The sequence below is a fragment of the Bicyclus anynana genome, chromosome 4, assembly GCF_947172395.1.
Source record: "Bicyclus anynana chromosome 4, ilBicAnyn1.1, whole genome shotgun sequence".
Lineage (NCBI taxonomy): Eukaryota > Metazoa > Arthropoda > Insecta > Lepidoptera > Nymphalidae > Bicyclus > Bicyclus anynana.
In genome coordinates, this window is record NC_069086.1 from 4,225,129 (window position 1) to 4,247,032 (window position 21,904).

The following is a 21,904-nucleotide window of genomic DNA, read 5'->3' on the forward strand; positions in this document are numbered from 1 at the left end:
GGTGCTGAAATGGAGACCCCGCACTAAAAACACAATGTTAGTGTGTGTGTCCACCCATTAGGTGGACTGACGACATCAAGCAAGTCGCGGGGATTCGCTGGATGCAGGCGGTTCAGGACCGTGATAGTCCCTACAAAAGGCCTCTGTTCTGCAGTGGACCGCAGGACTGCAGTCGACTGCAGTCGATCGGCTGATATGATAATTGAGCCAAATTGTGCAGGGATATCTTGAAATTTTGCGAGAGGATGTAATTTAAATATATTTTTTTATTTGATAATTATTGTAAATGTTATTTTAGTTAAGATAGTCAATAAGCTTTCTGTACAATAGTTTTTTGTTTAATTTTTCTTATTTTTGTCGATTTTTACTGTGGTGTTTTGTTCTTTTTAATTTTTTATGTACATTTTTTTAAATTAGTGTAACTGGATTTATCCGTGCTATTTAATAATAAACAAATAATAATAATAAATGATGATGATGATGATGATGATGATGATGATGATGATGATGATGATGATAATGATTATGATGATGATGATGATGATGATGATGATGATGAATGATAAATTAGGCCGCCTCGACTACATTGTAAGTCGAGGCGGCTTATAGCAGAATTTAGGATATGACGGTGTTGGTTCTCCAATTAAATCGAAAAGATTAACGTTTCCCATATGAAGATAGGGCCGGTACATTGTAAAATAATTTACATTATATTGTTTACATTCATAAATTGATAGAGTCACTCTAATTGTAGAATGGTGGAATACTATTTCTCTTCAAAACAAAACCATCATTTGCAGATTAAAACTGGAATCATATTTTATTAATTACACTTAGAGAAGTAAATTGCTCAACATATGAATAATAGAATCTATCAAGTATCAGTTCTTCATTCGTTGCATACTAAATCAGTATAATTATTTTGGTCCTAACTCACCCGAAGAAGTTAAACACGGTCTAACCACGTCGGCCCCGCACGTGGGGTTAGTAAATAGCTGAATGGCGAGGTGGGAGCCGACATTGAGGGATGTCGAAAACCATGCCCGAATAAAACACAACGCTTGATGCTTTCACTTCAAACAAAATGAGACGCGTGCCCGACCGCCCACTGACCGACCAGGCGCTTATTGCCAGCTGATTCCGTGCAACAGCGGACGCGGCATAATTCCAAATTAAAAAAAAAAAAACTAAAAAAAAACGAACTCTATAGTGTACCACGTTTGTGTTTCCGAACTGTTAATAATAAAAAAAACAATTTGAATTTAGAACGATTACTTTTTATGACGAATAAAATGGCTATCCTCAAAACGTTCCTCGTCTTCTGCTTGACTGTCATCTGTCATAACGGAGAGGCTGCGGAGAATGATAATAAACCTACAATACGTAAGTACCTACATGCATTTTGTAAGCGATAAGCATAAATAATCAAAAAATTATTAATAATTTTTGGAAAACAAAAAAAAAGGCATTTCTAATAATTTGTTGAAAATATTTGAACTTGGATTACAGCACTACAAAAGCATACAACAGCCTTAATAATAGAATCTAAAGACGTAATAGTCAGAGAAAGACTAAGATTATAATATTATTGGTCATTATCTTAGTATAATAATAATATATTATAAGTTTAGGTTAAAGTTAAATTACTAATTAGTCACATAAATGGGCCTTAATACCAAATTGGTACTTTACTACAGAGAAAAAAAAAAGTAATAGAATTCGTTGGATTTCCTTTTACTATTTTACATACATTTGTATATATCTTGATAATTATGTATACTTAGTTAAAAAGACTATTGAATTAACTAAACTATATCTTTTATATCTGCCAATGCAAGTGTTAATATTAAAACATGTGACACAAAGATCAGTTCTGTTAGAGCACTGATTGTATTTAAATTTATGTTTTGCAACACTAGTATCTTTCGAGTTTCGTTTTCGTCTCGTTGTATACTTACCGCTAAATGTTGAAATAGGTAGGTTCTGTAGGTATATTTGGCAACTTCGTGAATTGTGATGAAAAGTTTCTGACCTTTACCTTATTGCATTTATTAATGTTATTATATAATCGATATCTCCTGTTAAATATGAATAAGCTGTCGTTAGGAATTAATAATGACCCCAAATATAAATGTAAGTTAATGGAAACGATACTGAATATATAATTATTATGAAAAAGTAATGTAAAAAGAAAAACAAGCTCCTCTATTTGACATTGGTTTTCAAAATCGTTTTCTAAAAGGGATTACGATTGAACTTGAAAAGTTTAAAGGTTTATCCTATTAATCAGTTGTTAAGATTGGGATTCTTAGTAATTTAAATAATAAAAATTATCTGACTGTGTTCTATTTTCGAAAAACCCCTAATGATTTTTTTAAATCAGATATTTCGGGATTCTAAAACTTCGTTTTAATTAAAAAATACAATTCTGGAATAGAACCCAATTTGTTTGAACTTATAGCAATTTTATGTGTTGTGCCACCAAAACACTTTATTTTTGCTCTAAATTTCTTTGCTAGGATGTGGGATGTAGGATGTGTAACAAAAGAACTGCTTTGTTGTTATTTTTCATGTTATACCTTTATCATACATTTTTCACAATCAAACAACATAAGTTTTAATGAACGAAAAAATATATTTAGCACTAGCGGACGCCTGGGACTTCGTGGATGTTAAATTTAGTTTTTTAAACACCCACGAGATCTATGTACTTTTTCGGGATAGAAAGTAGCTCATATGATGCTTAATACCTAAACCTCCTCTATCTTTCAGCGAAAGTCCTATTAAAATTGGTTCACTCGTTCCATAGATTATCCCGGACAAACAGAAAAACAGACTGACAAAGATTTTAGAAAAGCTCTCATTCTCTCTCTCTCTCTTACTCGCTCTAACTCTCTCAGTCATTTAGTATGATTCATAAACATGGAGATTAATATGTATTTTTATAAAAAAAACCTAGTAGGTTAGGTACCTGTATAGAGTTTGCTAATTAAATTGTCCGAGTACCTAGTGTATTTTCATTTTGTTTATAATTATGTACATTAAGTTATATACTAAACATTTCACACTTACGTATTATTCTTACAAATTATAAAATTAAACTGAATTACCTATAAATTGCACTGCTTGCATGATTGCATGGAAAGTTAGGCTTACCATTGATGCAATAATAACATCGGCTTTCAGTTACGAGATAACTTTGTTTTTTATTGTAAATCTTAATAGTAAATCATTTCAGTTGGGTTTTCTAATACTGAGAGCCGTGATAGCCCAGTGGATATGACCTCTGCCTCAGATTCCGGAGGCTGTGGGTTCGAATTCGGTCCGGGGCATGCACCTCCAACTTTTCAGTTGAGTGCATTTTAAGAAATTAAATATCACGTGTCTCAAACGGTGAAGGAAAACATCGTGAGGAAACCTGCAAACCAGAGAATTATCTTAATTCTCTGCGTGTGTGAAGTCTGCCAATCCGCATTGGGCCAGCGTGGTGGACTATTGGCCTAACCCCTCTCATTCTGAGAGGAGACTCGAGCTCAGCAGTGAGCCGAATATGGGTTGATGACGACGACGACGACGATTTCTAATACTAGCAGGCGCCCGCAAGTTCACCCACCCTTAGACCTTAATCCGGCCCTATCGTAAAATCCGTTCATAGCGGATACTACTACGTCCCTGCCAAATTTTATTTGGCAGGGACGTAGTATATTTATATTGTACGTAAAGCGGTTTTCGAGATTTCGTGATGAATTCACATTTATATATTAAGATTTTGATTCTATCTATGCCCTAGATTTTATTATTTCAGATGTAGTGGGTACTTTATGGATTAAAAACCCGTTTTTTATTCAAGGAGAAATTAGTTTGTAACTGCGATCTAATGTTAAGTGACGATGCACTCAAAGATGTTTATTCAATAGAGGCAAAAGTTCCGATACCTCTGAATAAGTGACTTGAGAATACAAAATCCTAAATTTACCCGAGACGGCGAATCGAGCTCTCTCTATTGAAAACCACAGCATTGCCAACACCACAGTGGTTCCCGAAAACTCCTCATCTATAAGTACCAAAATGTGTGCAAGGAATGTTAAATTGAGGCATAATTGAGGATTGGAAACTTTATTGTTCTGTCCTAGGACTGTCATGCATTGAACAGATCTACGAGTATACCACTTAGTATTTTGTTATCATAAGGACGCCAACTAAACAGTTTGGTTGCTCATTTGTCATACACATTAACCGAAATGCCCTTCCAACCTCCATATTTCAGCCACTTTTTGGCGACTTGCAACATAGACTGCATTGTCGATTACTATCGGTAATGATTGCAAGTGCTATCATGTCCGATAGTAATAAAAACACCGGATAAGTGCGAGTCGGAATTACTCACCGAGGGCTCCGTTCAATAGTTACTTAATTATGTAGTACATACTTTAAATAAAGACTATATTTTTTATGAGTCAATTACAGATATATAATTTTCAGATATTTTCCTATTTTGAAAATATTAAATATTTTTTTTTAATTGTATCACTGGATGTTCGCTTTAGGATCGCGATATTTAAAAGTCCCTGCAGTGGAAGTCCATCAGATGATATAATGATGTTGATGGCGACTTGCCAAATTTCGTTTCCCTATAAATTTTGATTCCCTTTAGTGCCGTTTATTACGGCATAAATGGAACTTGAAGTTTGAGTTTTCTTATCCTCAGGGAACCCCCTCAACCCTATTTCAAAAATAGTAAACAGAGACACTTCCACACGGCATTGCGTATACAATTCGTGACGATAATCCGAGAATATTATATAATTCAAGGTCAATAGAAAAATGCCATGAGACACGCTGACAGGCTAATGAGAACCGTTTTGCTATTGTCTGTGGTCGGGTCTGTGGAGAGCTCCATCTCGGAGCTATTCGTGCCAAGGTCACTTTCGAGACGTTGACGAAATGCGGCGGACACAATGTTTGTACGGACCCCATGTTTGCGGACTCTTGCGCGTTGGAATGGAACCGGTCATGTGTTAGGGTTACCATCGTATTACGTAATAGCGAATGCCCCGCGGTTTCACTCGCGTAGATCCCTTTGCTGTGGGAATACGTGGATAAAACAGCCTTTATTGATCGGTGAAAGAAATTTTTAAATTAGTTTTGAGTTAAATTGTAAAAAAATATATTTTACCATAAACTCAGTAGCTAACCACTGGACCTATGATTTAGGGTTAAAACTAATTCTACCGCCGTCCAATATGTGATTACGTTATCCTGGAATATAAGCTATCCTATCCTGAAAGCTACCACAAAGAAACATTTTTGTAAAGAACTTTTTCTCTCGAGCGTTCCATCAAGTACATTGTAGATTATGTTCAGAGACGTAATATTTGCAAATTAATAGATAACACGAGAAAATAGGTTGACAAAATTATCTAATGAACACTAGTCCAACAATAAAGTAGGTTTTATACTTGTCGTATTGAGCTTTGTCCACCAGGAAGCCTCCGTGTTTGTTAATTTGTAGGTAGAATTAAAATTACGCATTAAAATGAGTTGACATCACATGACGGAAGGTATATTTAAATAGGTCCAAGTAAATACTCGTATCAATTAGACGCCAACTTATTAATTATCCTGCTAGAACATTCTGATGTTTAAAAAACTAGACTATTCAGAAAAACTGGTCTCGCGACATTCCCTACTTCTCTGTCAATATTCAATGTCGTAAAGTAAAATATGTACTACAGTCGGATATGTTCCTTACTTATATTAGCTTTTGTCACACTCTGCAATAAATTGAACATATAACAAATACCAATAGTGTTATTGTTTAGCGGACGCCCGCGACTCCGTCTGTGTGGAAATCAATGTAAACTTTCAACACCTATTTCACTACTTTAGGGGTTGAAATTTAATAATTCTTGAATCACATTACATTTTGTATTTTTTTTATAATTAATGAACAATTTTTTAAAACTGTAACTCTAAAAATGATTTTCCATCCAAACTTTCAACCCCTATTTCACCCCCATTTTATTTTCGCAATAAAAAGTATCCTAAAACCTTTTTCGTATTATGGTCTCTATTCGTGCCAAGTTTCATTTAAATTTATTTAGTAGTTTCAGCGTGATGCCCGGACAACTAAAACTCGACAGACATACAAGAAATCGAAAAAAATTTTTTTTGGCTTCAGTATCGATTATATAACGCCCTCCAATTAAAATTTTCAAATATCTTCAATGTACAGAATTTGACCTGTTACAGTTTTATTATAAGTAGGTATCTCAGACCAATTATTGTATAGGACCTGCCTCGCAAGACGTTACTTTTCTGTCAAAGTACATGATCAACGATCTAATGCGATTATAAAAACTGTCTCTATAGTATCGATGTTAAATAGTTGTAATCGTGTTCGTCGGGTAAAGAGCTCCGTAAAAGTACCTTTTTGTGTAATTGAATTGTGTAAAAAACGGGCAAAAACTTCTAGTTTAGTATAAGATATATACCAAATCTAAACTCGTTTTCTTCAGAAAATGACAGACAATTTTGTACTTGACTATGAGTGCGATACAGGTCCTTCTATAATTGGTCTGAGGTAGGTATAGATGTCGGTACCTACAATCGGTACTTACAAATATTAGCTTTTGTCCACAGTTTGCAATAAATTGAACATATAACAAATAGCAATAGTGGTATTGTTAATGTAGGTACCTATTATAACAATTGCCTCGTTGAACCAGCGTTTAGCACTTTAGCCTGTGTGGCTTCAAGTCACGAGGTCTTTCTTGGGCTTAAAGGAGAATGCCAGATCCTGACCCAGTCCTAACTCAGAATTTTGCGGAAAATGTAAATGTACGAAAAATATCCAATTTTTAAATAATTGTTTTTTAATAAACCATTTTTATTGTTAAACTCCGGAATAAAAATTTACCAAAAAAATGAATTAAATCCATTACGCTATTTCCTCGTAGCAGACATTGTTTACTTATTTTTTAAAAATCTTATTTCAACCTTGGGTTCGAGCCTTTTAAAGCGTTTTTATTCTATTTTAATTACTTTAGGTTCAAAATGGTTAGAATCCAGAGCTGCGAAGTCTGATCAAAATGTAAACATAAACTATCATAACATTGTCAAACTGTCAAAACACGTAATAACATTACACCTCGGAGTAATTTGAAAATAATTATACCCCTAGTCATAAAGGGTTAAAAGGTATTATTTATTTAATAGTACACAAAATCCAATAAAATGAAGTATAATATATAGTTGCAAATGAATTTTTTTTAGTGGGTTAAACTCTTATACTTTGTCTGGCATTGTCCTTTCGCTTCAATGACTACGATCTCATCTGATGTTGACACAGTTTTATATGGAAGCGGGCTTACCTTGAAGATGTAATTAATTCTACCCATACATCTGACGGTTTCTACCTGGATCGGACTACTCAATAGTGTACTGAGGAGTTCTCAGTGCACTTTCAGCTCGAAGTTGGAAAGTTGATAGAGGAACATCCCAACACCTCGGAGAGCACGTTAAGCTATCTAAGCTATGTAAGCGGTCCTGGTCAATATCATGAACATCTGATAGCGATCATTAAAATATGTGTACTTACTAATCAAAACATTTTTTTTAATATTTACTATTATTCTTTACAAGATAGCCCTTGACTACAATCTCACCTGGTGGTAGATTATGCAGTATATGATGGAAGCGGGTTAATTGTTAGGAGGAGGATGAAAACGTACACCTTTCGGTTTCTACAAGACATCGCACCGGAACGCTAAATCGTTTGGCGGTACGTTTTTGCCGGTAGAGTGGTAACTAGCCACGGTAAAGCCTCCCACCAGCCAGACCTGGATTAAGAAAATCTCAATCGGCCCAGCTGGGGAACGAACCCAGGACCTCCGTTTTGTAAATCCACCGCGCGGAGGCCGTAAAAATGATAACCCTGCCCACCAACTCGCTTGGAATTAGCGTAGTGGGCAGCTCCATATCCCCTCTACTAAGGCTATTACAACAGGTTGATAATGATGATGACCAATAGTGTGTATTTATATACTACTTGAGTCACATACCAATACATAGACTACGAACTAAGCAGAAACTACAAAGACATTGATTCAAATCCTGAGCACGTCGCTTCAACATCCTTGTATGACCCATCTAAGAATTACTATCATGTAGACCTAGCACAATCTGTTTGCTAAGTCTTGTATCCAGGAAAACAAATGAGGAGCCGATAAAATCTATATAAATTAAAATAATAGTATGAATGGTTATATAAACTAATATTATAAAGAGTTAAAGTGTGTGATATTCATCATTATCATCATTAGCAACCCATATTTAGAGCCGTGATTGCCCAGTGGATATTACCTCTGCCTCCGATTCGGAGGGCGTAGGCTCGAATCCGGTCCGGGGCATGCCCCTCCAACGTTCCAGTAATGTGCATTTTAAGAAATTAAATATCACGTGTCTCAAACGGTGAAGGTACCAAAAACATCGTGAGGAAACCTGCATACTTGAGAATTCTCTACGTGTGTGAAGTCTGCCAATCCGCATTAGCGTGCCTGGTGGACTATTGCCCTAACCCCTCTCATTCTGTGAGGTAACTCGTGCTCAACAGTGAGCTGAAAATGGGTTGCTAATGATGATGACAGTGATTTTTTTGTACGTGTTTTATCACCTTGGCGGCTTGTTTCACCTTTTACGGCTAAACGGCTGGCCCAAAGAAAACGGTATATGTTTATCAGGTAGAATAGATATCAGACTCGTCCAATGGAGTAATTATTATATTTAATAGACTGGGAAATCCTCCATGGTATCACAGCTTTGATAGCCCATGGATAACCCTACCAAGTACTCATGACCTTAACACCGGAACAGTTAAATCATTTTTGACGACGCAGTGGTATGCGCAGTGGAATAAAAAAAATCATGATCGATTTTTATTTCATAAAAAGCAGTATTGTATCATATAAACTTATGAGTAATAATATTTAAAAAAATGTTATTTCAAATAAATTATCATTAGTTTATAATATTTATTACGTTAAATATATATAAGTAGTAATGTGGTTATTTAAAGAAAAACTCTAAATTTAGTAAGTCCAATGGTTATTCATATTTTTAACCGACTTCCAAAAAGGAGGAGGTTCTACGTTCGGCTGTATGTATGTTTTTTTTTTTTTTTTTTTTTTTTTTTTTTTTTTTATGTATGTCCAGCGATAATTCCGTCATTTGTGGACCGATTTTGAAAATTCTTTTTTTGTTTTGAAGGGTTTGATTCCAGGGTGGTCCCATTTTTTTCATGTCAGGATCTGATGATGGCACCCTGGAGAAATCGAGGGGAACTTTCGAAAATCGTAGAGACGGCTAGTGCGTTTGTTAGTGTTTCCATAAGGTATTTTAAACCACTACAATTTTATGAAGATCTGGAGATGGTCTGATGATGGAGCCGAAACACAGACGATGGAACTCGTCAACGATTTACAGCAGGTACCTTTTGTTTGGGCTTGTTTTATTTGTATTGATGAGAACTTTCCACCTAGATGGGTTCTGACTGTATTAAGGGTCTGATGATGAAGACGAAGGACAGTTAAGAGAACTCCTCAACGGTTCACAATAGCTACCTTGTGTTTGGACTTCATAAATTTGTATTGATGAGAACTTTCCACCTAGATGGGTTGTGACTGTATTAGGGGTCTGGTGATGAAGACGAAGGATAGTTAAGGGAACTCCTCGACGGTTCATAGTAGCTACCTTGTGTTTTGACTTGATAATTTTGTATTGATGAGAACTTTCCACCTGGATAGGTTGTGACTGTATTAGGGGTCTGGTGATGAAGATGAAGGAGAGTTAAGGGAACTTCTCGACGGTTCACAGTAGCTACCTTGTGTTTGGACTTGATAAATTTTATATTGATGAGAACTTTCCACCCATATGGATTGTGACTGCACCGGTCCGTCTGGTGATGAAGACGGAGGACAGTCACCTTTCACGTTTTTCTGAATATTCATATTACGTGTGGATAAAGGTGAAATTTTGTATATGAGTTAAGGTAGTATTTTTAAAATTGGGATTATAAAACTTAGATACTTATCATAAGAAAAAAACGTTTCAACTAATTGCTTATTAATTTTTGTTAACACTCAATAGGTGTGCTAACACTAAAAATTAAAAAATAAAAATTTTAATAAAAAAAATTCAACCGACTTCCAACTCAAAAATTAACCTAAACTAAAAAGCAAAAAATAACATCTTACCTATGTGCTACCTTCTGATCAGTTTGAAGGCGGTGCCAATCCAGTGTCATGTTTTAATTAAAGTCGTTTATGAAAGAACCACAGAAATTGTGTAATTTAAACGGCTTGAATTAAAACATCACTGGCTTGGCACCGCCTTCAAACTGATCAGAAGGTAGCACATAGGTAAGATGTTATTTTTTGCTTTTTAGTTTAGGTTAATTTTTAAAACTCTAAATTTAGTAAGTCCAATGGTTATTCATATTTTGTATAACTATCATCTATATACACTATCCGCGTTCATCTATATACTAAGCGAAGGTTCTGTTTAAGGTTATAATTCAACACTTATAATTTAACACACAAAAAACAATTGATCGGGTTTCGAAGTTTGAGGGTCCCGGTTACAGCTCAAAGCTCCATAAGCAAAACACGGCTTACATTTCCTCTATATCTCTTTTGCTTTAATAAGTACAAATGTTATTAACAAATAGTAGTCTTATTAATTTTAGAATTTAAACAATTAACTAAAAACAGCACGATCCAAACACGTGTTTGGATCGTGCTGCGTTGCAAGAATCAGCTCATGACTAAGGGTTCCCCCGTATGTGTTCGAAAATAATCAGGCATACTCCGACTTCTATCACGTGAGTTTTAACCGTGTTTTATAATAAATTAAGTCTTATTAATGTTATTATTTTTTTTTACTTTTGTTTCCACAATAAGAACTTCAAATTAAATAATTAATTATATCTTATATTATTATTTATTTAGAAGTTCTTCCTTCGATAGAGAATGACGATGAGAGGACGATGATACAATCAAACCAAATTGCTCATTGATCTGAACAATCGGTACGTAAAATAAAAGAATTAGTAAAACCAAATTCGCACGACAATAGGCTATCAATATGAAACAAACGATTGTATTTGAATTGGAATAGGTAGGATGTTATTTTTGAACTAATGTAGTACGAGTAGTATAGTATAGTTTTACAATTGTATTACGTAACTAAAGCCGGATTTACATTTGTCTGACGTGTCGTGTCGTGACGCAATAGAATAGAATCGGTATCATACATTTTGTATGCGGCACATCAAAAGCCATCACGACATGTGACAACAGATAAGTGTAAACGTTGCCATATATATGTATGATACAGATTCTTTTCTGCGCCACGACACGACACGTCAGACAAATATAAATCGGGCTTTAGTGACCGGACCATCGATCGTAGATCGTTAGATGGGCCTCAAAGCGTCGCGGAATTGTCATTGGTTTCGCACATTGAGTACGTCATCACTCGTAACACATGTCTTTTTATTCATGATGTGGCTTATATTTTTACACTTCCAAAATGAACACGAAGGCATAATTGGGGGATTAAAATAAAAAAAAAAACAGTAAATATCCACGTCCACTCAAAGCATGCGCTTGTTCGTACTACGATAAGATGTGCGTGCACGTCTTTGGGTAATGACATAAAATTGTACATTCTTTAGTATGTAGGGGCCCATCTAACGATTTATATCGATGGACCGGACATTAGATTTATCAGTCGGCCTTACATTTTACGATTAGGTTTGGACGTTTCTTTCAGTGTAATATTGTCAAGGATGGTAAGCTAATTTGTAATGTTACATTTAAGTGGGACGCATAATTATAGAAGAATAAGTTAATTTATGTGAAGTAGTTAAATTTAATTAGCTTCATTCGTCTCTATTTATTCATTCTTCATTCATCTTTTACAACAGTGTGCCTAGTGGGGGTTTTCGATGTTTTAATACTGTTACTATCGCTTTAACGTAAACGCGAATTTATATGGAATTGAAACAGTTGTGCAGTAGTGCCACTAGATGGCGCTGTTTCAATTCCTTAGAAATTCGTGTTTACGTTAACGTGATCGTCAGAGTATCAAACTGCCACTAGGCCTTCTGGATTCCTAAGACTTTTTTCGCGTCTTTCTGGTTGTTGGATAAATATGTTCTTCATTCAGAATATTAATATACTATTAATATACTCATTAAAAACAAATAAAAAAATGTATGAATTGTATGATTATAAAAACAAATAAAATATTTTATATAATATAACATTCCTTGAACTAAAGAAACTATGCACATTAACTAAGCTCGCCTATTACATTAAAGAGTATGTAAATTGTCGGCAAAAAATAATGATATATTACTTTGTAGTATCGGAAGTCATGTATTGCATATTTTTTTAAATTGCTTGTTTTTAGGCAAAGACATTGAATCATTGGTAAAGATGACCAGTTTTCAACCTTGCTATTCTATGTATGGGCAGCATAAATTTTAATGTAGTGCGTGCCGCGAATTCGCTCGCCAATAAGGGATGAGCTATTGAGACATTCGTCCATCACGGCTTACTATAAAATATATGTGACATTGACCTATAGACAGGATATTTTTTACCTCGTTAATAAGTCAGGGTAACTTCCATATTTTATATGATAAACATCTTAAACTGTCATTTTCACTGATTCTTATTTAAAATGTTTTTTCGTATATTATCCAGCTGGCCTATTTTGGTCTTTATTATCAACCTATTAATATAAACGTCAAATCAACAATTGATAAAATATCATTTACTGTGTAATAAACTTGTAGTATTTGTGTAGTAAAAATGTAACATTTTTACATATTCTCAATTTCGTATATGTCAACTAGCATACGTCAAATATAGTGAATAAGCTTGCCGAGATGTAGATAGTAGCAATAGAACGAGAAATCAAAGTTAATTTATTTCAATGAGGCTTAGTTTACAAGCACTTTTGCAGCACTGCACCAAAGCAGAAAGTATATCAGTCTTTTACCATGTAGAAGTACCATGGTATGGCTTTGGGACTTCCAAGGATCCTCTAGCGGCCAAAAAAAAAATTTAGCGCATTTCTGACATTTTCCTCGGTATAATGTGCGTAATAATAAAAAAATTATTAAAAAAAAATACAACCGACTTCAAATCCTAAAAACGTACCCGCTAAACTAAAAAGCGAAAAATAACATCATAATATGTTCTACCTGCTGATCAGTATGAAGGCGGTGCTAAGCCGGTGATGTATTAATTCAAGCCATGTGAGAATATCTTATAGATTTAGATTTTGCAGACAGTGTTGTTTCATGTGGTCCTGTCAGAAATGGCTTTAATTAAGACAACACCGGCTAAGCACCGCCTTCATACTGATCAGCAGGTAGAACATATTATGATGTTATTTTTCGCTTTTTAGTTTAGCGGGTACGTTTTTAGGATTTGAAGTCGGTTGTATTTTTTTTTAATAAATTTTTTATTATTTTTCCATTTTTAGTGTAAAATTTCATCTCAAACAAATACATCAGACCCCTAATGACAGTCACAACCCATCTTGGTACAAAATTCTCAGCAATACAAATTAATCAAGCCCAAGTACAAGGTAGCTACCGTAAACCGTTAAGGAGTTCCCTTAATTGACCTTGGTCTTCATCATCAGACCCCTAATAACAGACACAACTCATATAGGTAGAAAGTTCTCAGCAATACGAATTAATCAAGGCCAAACACAAGGTAGTTACTGTAAACTGTTAAGGAGTTCCCTTAATTGTCCTTGGTCTTCATCACCAATCCCCTAAATGACAGTCACAACCTATCTATGTGGAAAGTTCTCATTACTACAAATTAATCAAGCCCAAACACAAGGTAACTGCTGTGAATCGCCGAGGAGTTCCCTCGTCTGTTTTATGGCTCCATCATCAGATCGACTTTAAACCTTCATGAAATTATAGTGCTTAAAAGTACTAAATGGAAAAGTATACAAACACACTAGACACCCATATAATTTTCGAAAGTTCCCCTCAATTTCTCCAGGATTCCACCATCAGATCTTGACATGATGGCAATGGGACCAAATGGGGGCTATACCATTTCAAACAAAAAAAGAATTTTTGAAATCGGTCCAGGCGTCTTTGAGTAATAGGTGTACATACATAAAAAAAAAAAAAAAATACCGACCGAATTGAGAACCTCCTCCTTTTTGAAGTCGGTTAATAAAAATCATTTCTTTAATCACCAGTCGCTTAGCTATGTGGCAACCCTTCGAAGGAATGTGTTAAATATCTAAGTTTAGCTTGCTACACTAACTAACCGATGGTCGGATCTTCTTAAGAAAACAGGTGCCCCGCACCTTTTACAGTGCCGTCCGAATGGCCAGCATCTATACTCGATGAAGGAGCATTGTTTATCAAAAGATAACTCGTTAAGGCGGTAGATCCTGAGGGACCGGCTGAAGATAGAGGCTATTAACTAACTAAGTTTTAATTAAGCTTTAGATTCCTCTGGTTTTCTCCCTTAGCTCTAGTCCAGGAACGGTAACAGTAACTGTACTTTTGACAATAACACGTTCGTATCATTCCGAAACTGGATCACTCGTAGGTAGACGACAACTTTCAATTCCAAAAATTGTAAAGCTTTTTCCTCATCTTAAGTACAAAAAATGAATTAAGTAAATCGAGATCGTTAACGAATTTTACTCACAGTATCAGATGGGCAATAAAAAAAAATCCTTAAAACGCGACCAGCAATGCCATTGCAATATTATTGGCTAACGTTGCCGATCACTTAGCAAAGATACCATCAAACCGAGAAGGATTAGTCATCATTTATCGTCATTATGTTATTAGTAATACCCTCGGAACAAGATAATTGCAAAGATAATTTCTCTCAGTTTCCAAACTCAATCCCAATCTCACCGCAGCCAGAGGCCTTGACACTCTTGTACCTTGCGAAATTATTTTCTGTAGTAACCACACGATTAAAGACTGGCCGGATACCCTATGTTGATAAATATCTACGAGTATCATAATTCCCCTATGACTTTTAGGTTAAGGTTATTTTTGATTGACGATCTCTTGCCACTTAGGATACATTTTTAATTCATCATCATCAATCATTTTTAATAACCTAGGACGAGTATTATTAAAATATGAAAAAACTAAAAATATTGTTTTATTGTTTTAATTTCGTTTTTAGGTGACAGGGAAAAACCAATAGTTTTGTAAAAAAGGGGTTTAATATTTATGCAAACATATTTTCGTAATTAGCGATCGTTGTTATTGAACGATGAGTTATATCACGTCTACAAAGAATATGATTGGTTTTTGGTCTCACTTATTGGTCACTTATTACGAAATATCCAAAACCGTTTGACGTAAAAAGATGAAATTTGGCAGGAAGGTAGTTTATAGTTAGTAGACGTATGCTAAGAAAGCAGGGCCGGATTAAGGAGGTCTAAGGGCAACGAACTCGCGGGCGTCCGCTAATTTATTGTATCTCCAAGTTACTTTACCTGTAAAACCATATCAATATCCGTTTTACGTGGAACTTCGTGTACAGACTGACCAACAGGGATGAAATATGGATTATTTTTATTTGAACACATTCATACATTATTCTTGTCTATGAATGAATTCAATATGTAATTTTGACAAAAAACAACAACAGACCGAAAGCACCGTGTGTAAATATATATGAGGTGACAGTAAAAGATAAATACCTTCCTCTAAACCTTTTAAACCTTCATATACATATACAAATAAGTATTCAACTGTACTGTAAACCATTGTTCTAAATTCAAACTCACATTCTACGTGATTTATACGGTAGGTTACTGATGACATCAAATTCTCGGGTGACGAAACGGCCCAAGTTTCGTGTCAAGAGGAAATAATTAGTTTTCTTCTCGGCCACGGAGTTGTAGTTACACTAACTGTATTAACTATTACGTTGTACAATTATGTGTGTTACAGCAGACTGATTTTTATCTTAACGTTGGATGTTTATGATTTTACTTGTTTTCCCCCGCAGTTTTACTCGCGTAAAGCCTGTTTCTTTGGAAATTTCTGGATAAAAAGCAGGCAGCTTACGAGCTATCCGAGCCTGTAACCTATCTCCTATGACTTTCATTCCAATATTCTTAGCCGTTCTGATATGATAGTATTAAACATCAATCCAAACTTTCCTCTGTATATAATTAGCAAGATTAAAATAACAGTTCTTAGCCTTGTGTTTGTTCAATTATACAGTAAATAGTATCAGATTGTAGTGGGTCGAATTCAATTAATTTATCAAGAATTTAAATCAGATTTCATATGTTTTAGAACTGTTTCGTGATTATCCTCATAAATCATTTTGTTTCATCATGATTGGCAAACCGCTGATGATAAAATAAGATATAGAATAAAGTTTATAATAGAATTGAACAGCATAGAAGCAATTTTTTGAGAAATTATCATGTTGGCAGATTCTTATCACTGCCAATTGAAAAACTCGGTGATTTATTGCATTTTATTTTATTAATCTTTAAAAGTTAGCCCTTGACCACAATCTCACCTCATGGTAAGTGATGATGCAATCTATGATGGAAGCGGGCTAACATGTTAGGAGCAGGATGAAAATCCACACTCCTTTCGGTTTTTACACGACATCGTATTGGAGCGCTAAATCGCTTGGCGATACGTCTTTGTCGGTAACTAGCCACGGCCGAAGCCAAAACTTGCTCTGTTTTACTAGTTTATTAGAATACGAGATACTTCGTTCAAGCTATTTCAGAATTTTGGTTGATTTATTTTAATTATACTAACTACAAGCAGACGCCATGCGATTTCACCGGCGTGGTTAGTAGGAATACGAAGATAAAAATAATATATCCTAGTGAAAGAAATTTTCAAATAGGTCTGTTTCAAGTGTAGTAGTTTCAGACAATGCAATCAAATATTTTCTTTTTTTAATTAGCATAGGTTTACACGTTTATTAACTCATTGTCCCTACACCCGATTTTAACGAAGCAAAGCCTTTGTTCCAAGTTATGTATGAGACACATACGAAAATCACACGAAAATCTATTAAGTAGTTTGAAAAGTTGTTTAAAAAATATCTGGTTTAAAAGGTATTTTGTATGGTAATTATTAAAACTTATCTCTTATTAAAATAGTTATCCAGTCTTCATTATTCAACCAATTAAAAAATATTTTTGCTGAGTATTTGTACATAAAAAAATAAACTTTTTAACAGAAAAAATGGAATCTAGTTAAAGACGTATGTCAGTTATTTTGATTTTAATACAAAATTACTAAACTTATTTTTATGAAAATGAAATGGGACTAATCTGGAAAATAAAAAAATAATTTTCAAAAATTGGTTAATATGATTGACGAAGTTATGAAGTAGCAAAACATGAAAAAAAATGAGAACCTCCTCCTTTTTTGAAGTCGGTTAAAAACAAATTAATTTAACTGGCCTTTATCCTAAAGTCTACCACAAATGGAGCAAATATTATTTCTCCTTCACCACGTAATTCAAGACGCTACAAGGCTGAGACGTTGATATTTCGATATTTGTACAATTCCGACAGGCGTCGAGTGTCGCGTGGGTGAATTTTTGCCAAAAGTAGGTTTCCGGGCCACTGTTTTGCATTACATAAGATTGTTGTATAACCACTGACCTTGTGCAAGAGTTTGTTGTACAAATTGGCAGCGTTCAAGTTCAAGTTATTCTGTATTGGACGATTAAGGAGGCTATTTGGCCTAAATTGGCCATTCACAACTGCAAACTACTTGTGTGATGAGCATGGGTGTTTTCAGGGTCTATAAAAACATTGTAAAAGTATATAAATGTATGTGATGAAATCAGTTACCTTAGTACCTATAGCAGACTACGCTTACATTGGGGCTAGTTACATGATGTGTGTATATCCAAATATGTTAGATCTATACTTACTTATAATAAATTAACAAATTTATTGAATTTGAGAATTGACCTCTACATGAAATGTATTTGTAAAATAACTATCAGGGGGTGATTAGTGATCGATACTGATGCCAAAAATTCGATCAGTAAAATTTTTGTCTATCTGTCTGTATGTTCGTTATAGAAACAAAAACTACTAACGGATTTTAACGAAATTTAGGTAAAATTATTCTTCATACTCCTATACTGCTTATAGTAATTTTCATCACGCTACGATCAATTGGAGCAGAGCAGTGAAGGGAAATGTTGGGGAAACGGGAGAAGTTACTCCATTTTTACAGCGATACTATTGTAATCGCTGGATTAAAGAAGTCTAAGGGCGGACGAAGTCGCGGGCGTCCGACCAATAATACCATCTCGTCGACCGTAGCCTCTAGGCTATGATCGACTTTCATTCGAGTGTACAAGTGTATGTTCAAACACAGGTGCACTCTCTATTTCGTCACTTAGTCTTATGGGATTGGCCACAGAACCTACGGCATTACTTGCTCTCCGAGGAGGTATACCAACAGTTCTACCACGCGACTCCGTATCTCCAGGCCCCAATTATTGATTTCCTTGAAAGACAAAATCGTCATCATCATCATCATTATCATCATCATCATCATCATCATCATCATCATCATCATCATCATCATCATCATCATCATCATCATCATCATCATCATCATCTTCATATCAGCCGATGGACGTCCACTGCAGGACATAAGCCTTTTGTAAGGACTTCCAAACATCACGATACTGAGCCACCTGCATCCAGCGAATCCCTGCGACTCGCTTGATGTCGTCAGTCAGTCAGTAAAAGACAAAATAATACCTAATTTATTTTTTGGTCATAATTTGAACACTGGACTTCATCATCTGTAGCCGATCTATTTAACCACGAGACTAACGGGATAGTTTTGATAACCAGCCCCTTAGCGTACCATATCCAGTAAAGATGTTTTATTTTCTAAAGCACAATTTTGGGTATTTTAATTTTTTATCTACTGTCATTGAACTGATAAGAATTCATTAACAATTATAATAAGTTGACAAGACAATTGAATTAAGCAATTACGTCGTTGGTTTAAGGTTATTATATAATAGGCTAGTTGACACATTTTTAAAGGGTCTTAAATTGTTCTACTTGATTGAAAAAAAAATTATATTATTTTGAGACATAAAAAATTTAATTTTTAAATATCTTTTGACAACACAAGCTAAAACGCTGTCAGCCATGATAGCCTATATTTTAAATGTTTCATGACGTCACGTTAACACTAAATCTAAACAACACCGTGTTTCACAAGATTTTTACTTAATAACAATGATAATTTTATATTATAGATCGGTTACCTCCCTACAAAATCACCGCAAATAGTGATCCGAATAATATGCTACAAAACTGAGTGCACAAATGCACACAATTGGGTACACTTTTAGGAGTCCAAATAAAAGTTCAATAATAATAATAATAATAATAATAATTGTTTATTTGCAAGAATACAACATTCCACTAAATTAATAGTGTGCAAATATAAAAAATACAAATAGTCACAATTACTAAATTAAATGAAATGAGATTAAGAAAAAGATAAATACAGTCACAGTTACTAAATTAAATTAAATGAAATCAATATCTTTTAAGGTTGCCTTTTTATAGGGACGCGAACGAAGCAATTAAACGCAAGCTTTTGAAAGAAGTTTATTAAACGTAAGCTTCTAGGAGAGTCTTAATAAAGTATTAATGATTATATTTATGATAAAAAAGCTTGGTGTTAAACTGCACTATACGACTGTGTACGTACTTAGTTTTAGATAAGTTTGTAAAATGGTGGTAAAAAAGAAAGAAACCTTGGCTGAGTTTGTTGTGGGCTCTTCTATGACCAAACCCGACCATATCGGTTTAGAACCCTCGTAACTTTAATTTTAAGTTTTCGACTATAATTACCAACATTAATTTAAATTAAATTATGAACTTGACTTTTCAAAAGTGCTTGTAAACAAAGCCTAATTGAAATAAATGAATTTTGATTTGATTAGAAGTCGTAGGGATCCACTAGTTTTAAATAATAATTATAATGTTTTACAATCTCGCAAGTAATATGAATGTACGGTTGTATATTTCGTCAGGAGCGGGAATTGAACCGGTGACCCGCGACCCCTCTGCGTCAGACGATCGTCACAAATTAATTTTATCTATTCATTGACATAAATAGCAATAAATGTGATTGTAGCAATGCCTACGTGAACTCCCAAAGGGTTAATGTTGTCTTCTCATAAGAGATATCTGTAGTAACTTTGTGTAAGACGATCCACAGGATCATTCAGTTTTTTTAAATTAGTTTAATACTTCTCTGGTGGACTGTCAGCCTAAATCCTAGTAGCACAGGTCAAATTATAGGTTTAGAGTGTTGTTGAGTTAACCGTTGAAGTTGTAAGTGAACGTGATATTATACTTTGTCTTCAGTGTGCGCTGGACTTACTCTCATATCCTACTATACTAATAATATAAAGCTGATGAGTTTGTTTGTTTGATTGAACGCGCTAATCTCAGGAACTACTGGTCCGATTTGAAAATTTCTTTCAGCGTTAGATAGCCCATTTATCGAGGAAGACTATAGGCTATATTTTATCCCCGTATTTCTACGGGAACGAGAACCAGTAGGTCAGGTCTGCTAGTAATATAGTAACGCAAAAGTTTGTATGGCGTTATATGTTTGTTACTCTTTAACGCCGCTACTACTGAAGCGATTTTGAAATGGAAATAGATTTTACTCTAGATTAACACATAGGCTACTTTTCATCACATAAAAATCTATGGTTCCCGCGGAATTAGTGAAAAACTGAATTCCACTCGGACGAAGTCGTGGGTGTGCCAAATTTTGATCTTTGTACTTCAAGCGGTTTTCGGGATTTCGTGAACTTTTGCATTTATATATTAAGATTAGACATATCTTGACAAGATTCTCTTATTTATTTATTTATTTATAAGAACAGACAGACGTAGCGGAGGAATATGTATAGATAGGTAAATGAATGAATTTGTAGGTCATTGCTGGCTGTCACCTTGCCACCACTGACCACACACACACATCCAGACGTATAATGCAACGCTTACATAACACTCGCCCAATACAGCTGTTGCTATATCTGCGATTAGCTGATCGGAATCTGCAGATAACTTGCGAAATAAATATTTTAGTAACTTAGCTAAAATTGCTTAACAATGTATTCGTTTGTTGACAAATTAACGTTAGTCTGCTAAATTTTGGTAAAGAATTCGCTAATTCTTAAAATATTTTGATGACAGAACGCCTGTAGAAATAAATAAATTGCAGTATAGGTATATGTTTGTGTTTGACTAAATGCATACGAACCGTACATAGTAACATCTGTTATCAACCCATATTCGGCTCACTGCTGAGCTGGAGTCTCCTTTCAGAACGAGAGGGGTTAGGCTAATAGTCCACCACGCTGGCCCAATGCGGTTTGGCAGACTTCACACACGCAGAGATTTAAGAAAATTCTCTGGTATGCAGGTTTCCTCACGATGTTTTCCGGTACCGTTTAAGACACGTGATATTTAATTTCTTAAAATGCACTCAACTGAAAAGTTGGAGGTGCATGCCCCGGACCGTATTCGAACCCACGCCCTCCGGAGTCGGAGGCAGAGGTCATATCCACTGTATCTATAACAGGAGTTATAGATATAAACTATAGTTAAAAAAACCGATCTTTTTGCCTGTTTGTCTCAACTAATCTCTAAAGCGATTTTAACAAGACTTTCACTAGCACTCGTTTTTGATGTTCTATCGAGTAACATTGAAAAAAAAAATTTTAATGTCGAGCAAAATCACCGTAAAGCTTTTGAGACCATAAAGTAACACTCT

The 21,904-nt window shown here is 34.8% G+C and overlaps 1 protein-coding gene across 1 annotated transcript in view; it reads left to right on the top strand.

The window, feature by feature from the left end:
* The first annotated feature begins 1,076 nt into the window (after positions 1-1,076).
* The window catches only part of LOC112042807 (uncharacterized), a 28,503-nt gene continuing 7,675 nt past the window's right edge, over positions 1,077-21,904 (top strand). The window contains exon 1 of the mRNA XM_024077979.2: positions 1,077-1,383. Coding sequence (XP_023933747.2) covers positions 1,281-1,383 — 103 coding nt within the window. The 5' untranslated portion in view covers positions 1,077-1,280. The remainder of the gene's footprint in view (positions 1,384-21,904) is intronic.